This window comes from Heptranchias perlo, chromosome 35 (genome assembly GCF_035084215.1).
Source record: "Heptranchias perlo isolate sHepPer1 chromosome 35, sHepPer1.hap1, whole genome shotgun sequence".
Taxonomy (NCBI): domain Eukaryota; kingdom Metazoa; phylum Chordata; class Chondrichthyes; order Hexanchiformes; family Hexanchidae; genus Heptranchias; species Heptranchias perlo.
The window spans coordinates 9729097-9735096 of NC_090359.1; the positions used below are offsets into that span (position 1 = coordinate 9729097).

General features: G+C 41.3%; 1 protein-coding gene across 1 annotated transcript; it reads right to left on the bottom strand.

Moving 5' to 3' along the window:
* Positions 1–1510: 1510 nt before the first annotated feature.
* On the bottom strand, positions 1511–4496 carry LOC137302017 (ferritin heavy chain, oocyte isoform-like). Its single transcript, XM_067971725.1, has 4 exons — positions 4395–4496; positions 2982–3128; positions 2448–2573; positions 1511–2094 (listed from the first exon to the last, which is right to left on the bottom strand). Exons 1-4 carry the CDS (start codon positions 4494–4496, stop codon positions 1939–1941), a joined length of 531 nt encoding a protein of 176 aa, XP_067827826.1. The 3' UTR covers positions 1511–1938.
* Positions 4497–6000: the final 1504 nt, after the last annotated feature.

Consider the following 6000-nt stretch of genomic DNA (forward strand, 5'->3'; position numbering starts at 1 on the left):
CAATATCTGGACCAATATTTATCCCTCAACTAACATCACTAAAACAGATTATCAGGTCAATATTTCATTGCTGTTTTTGGGTCCTTGCTGGAGGCAAATTGACTGCCGCATTTCTTACCTTACAACAGGGACCACACCTCAAAGGTGCGAACTATGCAGCAGTCAAAGCTACCAGATAATCCACACTGACTCGTAAAATTATGGCTCAACAACGTATGAAATGTGGTGACATTGGTATCTCAAAAGTGCCTTTAGAGATCAGAATATCCTACTATTACAGCACAGAAAGAAGCCATTCAGCCCATTGTGCCTATGCTGCCTCTTTGAAAGAGCTATCCAATTAGTCCCACTCCCCTGCTCTTTCCCCCTTCAAGTATTTATCCAATTTCCTTTTGAAAGTTATTAAATCTGCTTCCACCACCCGATGAGGCAATTCATTCCAGATCAGAACACTGAAAAAAGTTTCGTGTCACTTCTGGTTCTTTTACCAATCACCTTAAATCTGTGTTTGCTGGTTACTAACCGGTCTGCTACTGGAATCAGTTTCCCCTTATTTACTCCATCAATATAAAGATATTAACATGGACTGACTGAAGACGGCAATTCTATCACACCCAGTGCAAGTCACAAGTTCCTAAACTTCACTTGGAAACACTGGATAATTACAGCTGCAGCATCAACATTTGAATCCATTCATAGGGGTGAAGGAGATGAATGGAGAACCCATAGGATTTGGAAAGGTTGGTTACAATTTGGTATGGAACACACAATAGGACTATAGGCAAATCGACACATTTATGGAGGAGCTGGTTGTATTGTGTTGATGAATTGATGGCATTGGGATGTGGAGTTTCAGGCAAAATATCTATTTAACTTGGTTTAAATGAAATGGTGATCCAGTAGAATTTAGAATTGTAATCTAGTATTAACTGCACAATGGGATAAATACAAATTGATAGATTTATGGATGAGCTGCTTATATTGGGTTTATGAATTGATGGAACAGTAGTGGTATGGAAGAGTTTAGGAGCCTTATCTATTCAACTTAATGGTTCAAGTTAGTTGTTTAGTGCATTTACTACGTCTCCCAGAAGGAAGATTTTGTTTGCTGGAGTTTAGTTCGAGGTATTTTTTCTGTACCATACCAAATTTATTATTCATGGGGGAGATTAACAGGGGGTTGGGGAGGGCAGAAGATGAAAATGAAGGGAAATAGACAAACAGGGAACCTGCACTCCCCCCTATAAGACCTATTTGACTCCAAACAAACAGTTTATTAGGAGTAATAGTGAGTGATTTCATAAGCTACCCCAACTACCTACTGAGGTCTGTAGCATCTTTGGAAAAAAAAAGCATCTGGATTGTTCTTCCCCAGGCAGATACTATTCTTAAAAAAAATTGCCTATTGGACTGAAATTACTAGTTCACTTTCCTTGTGTTTTATTGGAACAAAATGTTACAGCAACTGATTTTGCATCATTAATGAGTTAAACAGTTGATAATATGCAGTACTAATAGGAACAGTAACTCATTACTGTATTGTTCTTTGCATTGAAATCAGCAGTAATCATTTTACTGCATAAATACAATTTACACTCAAGGCAGACACATTGGCCCTCAACACCCAAGTCACTACATTGATATGACCCCAGAAGAAAAAATGTCATAGGGCAGAATCTCACCCTAAAGCCAATACATAGCCCAATGTAATTTGTTACAACAGCTGAATTATGTTAATCTGAAAAATAAGCAATCACTCAATTTATAAGGAGCCAAAACCCAGTCTTCTGTAACAGTTTATTTCTAGTTACTATTACATTTCACATCAAGAGCCCAGGTCTCACAGCTCTTAGTACAAAGTCACCATTGCTACAGGATAGGGGTTCTTCAGACTATAAACAGGAGTACTGAACAATAAGCTTTATCCCTGCAGTCAGTTCAATCACGCTCCCCCAGGGTGAGCTTGTCAAACAGGTACACTCCCATGCCATTCTCAGGGGCTCCCAGTCTCTTCAGGTTGGTGATGTGATCTCCAAGCTTCTTGATCATCTTCACTTGTTCATCCAAGTAGTGGGTCTCCAGGAAGTCACACAACTGGAAGAAAAGATGGAAAATAGTTATGTCCAGCAAGAGATGGAGGAAGATCTGAGCTTCTCCAAGGGTTTGGATTTTAATCTTCTTGGTCTGGAGGATAGTCAAGTGGTGCACTTTAGATTGATGTATTTTATACAGTAACTTTGCTCTATTAAGTGCTTAGATCCTGGGATCAGATACATTTACTTCTAATGCAGACAGTAGGGCAATCTCCCTTTCCTGTCTCCCCTCCCCAATAAAATTTGAGCATGACACCAACAAAGCTATTGGGTATGAAGATCTTTTGAATAGGCTCAAGGACAGTAAATTTCCACCACCTCGAACTGACCCAAAGGCCCACATTAAAAACTTACATGAGGGTCTGTCCTCTCAGTGGAGAGTTTGTGCAGATCCAGCAGACTCTGGTTCACATTCTTCTCCATCTGCAGAGCTCTCTGCATCGCCTCCAGACCATTGCTCCACTCATCCTGCTCTGGCTTCTGAAAAGGGAATCAGGTCTCAGCCAGTTCACTTAATGGATTAAACAAAATACGAAAGTACTGAAGGAAAATAGGGGTGAAAAGCAATCAGATGTCCATGTTGCCATGAACCAATTGTCCCAAGAATATAGAATTACACCACCACAACCACGAGTCAAATAGTATAAATGTCTTTAAGGAGAAGTACTGAGGGAGACAGTAATAGATGGATGTGATGATAGGGCAAGATGAAGGTGGGAGGCAGCTCACGTAGAGCATAAACACCAGCATAGACCAGTTGGGCTAAATGTCCTGTTTCTGTGCTGGACATTCTATGTAATTATGTGCATTAGAACAAATTGCTTTAGAAATATTTAAAATTGTCCATTTAAGGGGAGCCATTCAGAAGGCCACTCCATTAAATCTAACCTTGATATCCTCCAAGATGACTCGGCCCCCACGCTGATTCTGGAATTTCAGCAGTTTCTCAGCGTGCTCCCGTTCCTCATGTGACTGCTCCTTGAAGAACTCAGCAAAGTGACGCAGGGCAACATCATCCCGGTCAAAGTAATAGGACTGGTGAGATCAAAAGTAGTTGGGTATCAGAATTATCATCATGGGTATTGTACATAAAGCCAACCTCAATATTTTGCTTTCTGTCAAGGGTTCAAGTCTCACTGAGCTTGTAGGCAGATGGTTCTGAAAACTAGCACAGGCTGACTTGCTTCACTAACCTGGTAGTGAGATAATCTCACTCCTAGCAATAGGGAAGCTGGCCAATGGAAAATTACCAATTCAGCTTTGAACATGCTCAACACAATATTTCACTTTAATCTTCACACCCAAGACTGAATTATATGTCTAGAAATTAGTGAAGGAACATAAAAGCTTACATCCTTTTCATGACTGAAATTTGAAACAAACCCCTTTCTACAACTACCACAAACAGCATTAACTTAGCACCTTCAACACTAAACATCAAGGCATTTCAGAGGAGAAACAGATACCAAGCAGTAAGAGTTGCATGACTAGAAACTGTTAGCATTTGAATGCTTTGAGAGACAGACAGAGGTAGGAAGGCAAAGGGATTAACAGTTACACTGAGTAGGACCAAAATGGCTGAAGGCCCTACCACCAATAGAGCAAAGGCAGAGAGAGAAGACAGACAGGGACAAGCTGGTACTTAAAAAGTGAAGGTTCAGAGCATAGAAACAGAAGTGGGACATACAGCCATTTGAGCCAACTCAATGATTTAATTAGAACATGGATCTGTACATCAACTCATCCTTCAATACCCTGACCCAACAAAAGATTTCAGTCTTGAAAGCACCAATTAATCCCCAACATCCACAGACTTTCAAGGGAGAGAGTTCTAGATTTCCAGTACCTTTGAGGGGAAAAGTGCTTCCTCACTTACCTCCTAAATGGACTAGCTCTAATTTAAGATTATGACCCCCCCCCCCCCACCATTGCAAGGAGAATGTGGGGAAAGACTGTGGAGAGATGTAGAATAGAGGGTAAGAAATATGAATCCCAGGCATTGAATGCAGAGTGTATTGCAAAACACAACTTCAATAGAAAGCTCAGACACCAGGAAAGTGAACAATTGAGATTTAAGATATAGAATGTGGTGCAACTACTGCAAGGAAGAGGGAGACATTTTGATAATGACTGTACAATAAATCACATTATATTACAGCTTTAAAAAGACACTCACCATCCATCAATTGGGGGGAGGGGGTGCAGATTAGAGAAAAGGCAATAGATGAATTGGAGAAAACAGAATTTTGTAATGTCACATTAGAATCTCCAATGTGAAGGGGTCAAAGAAACAAAACTCACCATAGAAAGATAAACATAGGAGGAATAGAGCTCCATATTGATCTGCTTGTTGACACCATCCTCACACTCCTTGTGATAGTTCTGACACACTTGGGAAGCCATCTTTAAATTAACTTTAACAAAACTAAACAGTTCTATTGAAGCAAGAAACTGAAAAACAGCCACCCAAAGCTCCATATTTATACTGCTGGTTAATCCTGGGCGTGGCAGCCTAGATGATGAGTGACAGTTGGCAATACCCAATCAGAAATTACATCCTCTCTCAGAACACCAATCAAGAAAAGGGAGGAGGGGAGATGACACCCAGAGCCAGTCAGAACTTTGAAGGAGGAGCATCATTGGCTGACAATTCAATAAAGATCCAATTGCTTTGACTTTCCTCAAACTATAAAATCTGTTTCCGTGACCGGTGGGCACCGCAGGGGCTGGAGTGCATCCTGGACGAGGAAAATAAAATTTTAATTTGAACACTTGGTTTTGGTTTATTTGGTTTTTAGTATTTAAGCACACCAAAAAAAAAAAAAAAAGTGCATCCTGGATCGATGTAATAAAATTATAATTTGACACTTATTTTGGGTTTATTGATTTACTGCACATAAACACAACCAAACCCCCCCTCCCCTTCTAATAAAAGGGGGGCCTAAAACACAAAAAAAGGAAAAGCAAAAAAACCATGGCTGCTCTTCCATCCCACACTCCAAAGAAAAAAAAATCTGATAGTGACCATATTCTTGACCATAATCGACCTTTCTTTGATGGACCAATAAGGGAGACTCTGGGTTGCCCCAGGGTCACCAAACATAAACCATCACAAGTGGCCCTCTCAGGGCACCACTAATATTGGATGGTCCAATCAAACTGAAAAGATACCAAAATAAGCATCAAGTGCCACCAAAAACAACAGGATACTTTCCCAATTAAATCAGGATTCTATTATTGATGTCTGAAAGACAGTCTATACCCTGCGGTGCCCAGCGGTCGCGGAAGGCATCAAGCGTAACGGTGGACACCACATGCTCCCTCTCCGGGGCCACCCGGGCACTTGACCATAATGGACCAAATTGTCAATTGGTGGATCTGCCCCCATCCCATCGGTTATGGTCACTGATCGTGACGGTTCAAAGATCCAGAACCACAGGTTTAATTGTTGTTTGCGGGTCAGTATCTTTGAATAATTCTGGATGGATCCGTGAGTTGGTTATTTGGCAAGTAGCTGCGGGTTTGAGGCAACATCCAAACAGATCAGAGCCTGTGAACAGCAACCAACAGCGAGTCAGGCGAATGGAAAGTGGGTGTGATGAACGTGTTAAACACAAGTCCTTCAATACTCCATCAATTCTAGGGTCAGTGAGCATCTGTACACACATCGGCTGGAAAGTGAAGGGGGCCACGGCATGTTGAGTTCTTGTTTTGTCATCATGACATTTTACAAACAATAAAATGCAGAGCACTCCACGGGGAAGAGACTGTGGACCATTGACTGAAGGGATTTGGGGGGGGGGGTTTGGTGTTGGGAGGGATTGCGGTGAGAGGCAAACACTGTGTGTAGTGTTGGTTGTATATACAGTGAGCGACAGTGGTGAACAGACTATCTGGTATTTCCTGG

Excerpts from the sequence above, each read along its gene's own strand:
- LOC137302017 (XM_067971725.1), bottom strand. The coding sequence starts at position 4,496 with ATGGCTTCCCAAGTGTGTCAGAACTATCACAAGGAGTGTGAGGATGGT. Across the intron at positions 3,129-4,394 it reads CCTATGTTTATCTTTCTATG|TCCTATTACTTTGACCGGGA; the intron begins GTGAGTTTTGTT and ends TGATCTCACCAG. Across the intron at positions 2,095-2,447 it reads CTGAGAGGACAGACCCTCAT|TTGTGTGACTTCCTGGAGAC; the intron begins GTAAGTTTTTAA and ends CTTTTCTTCCAG.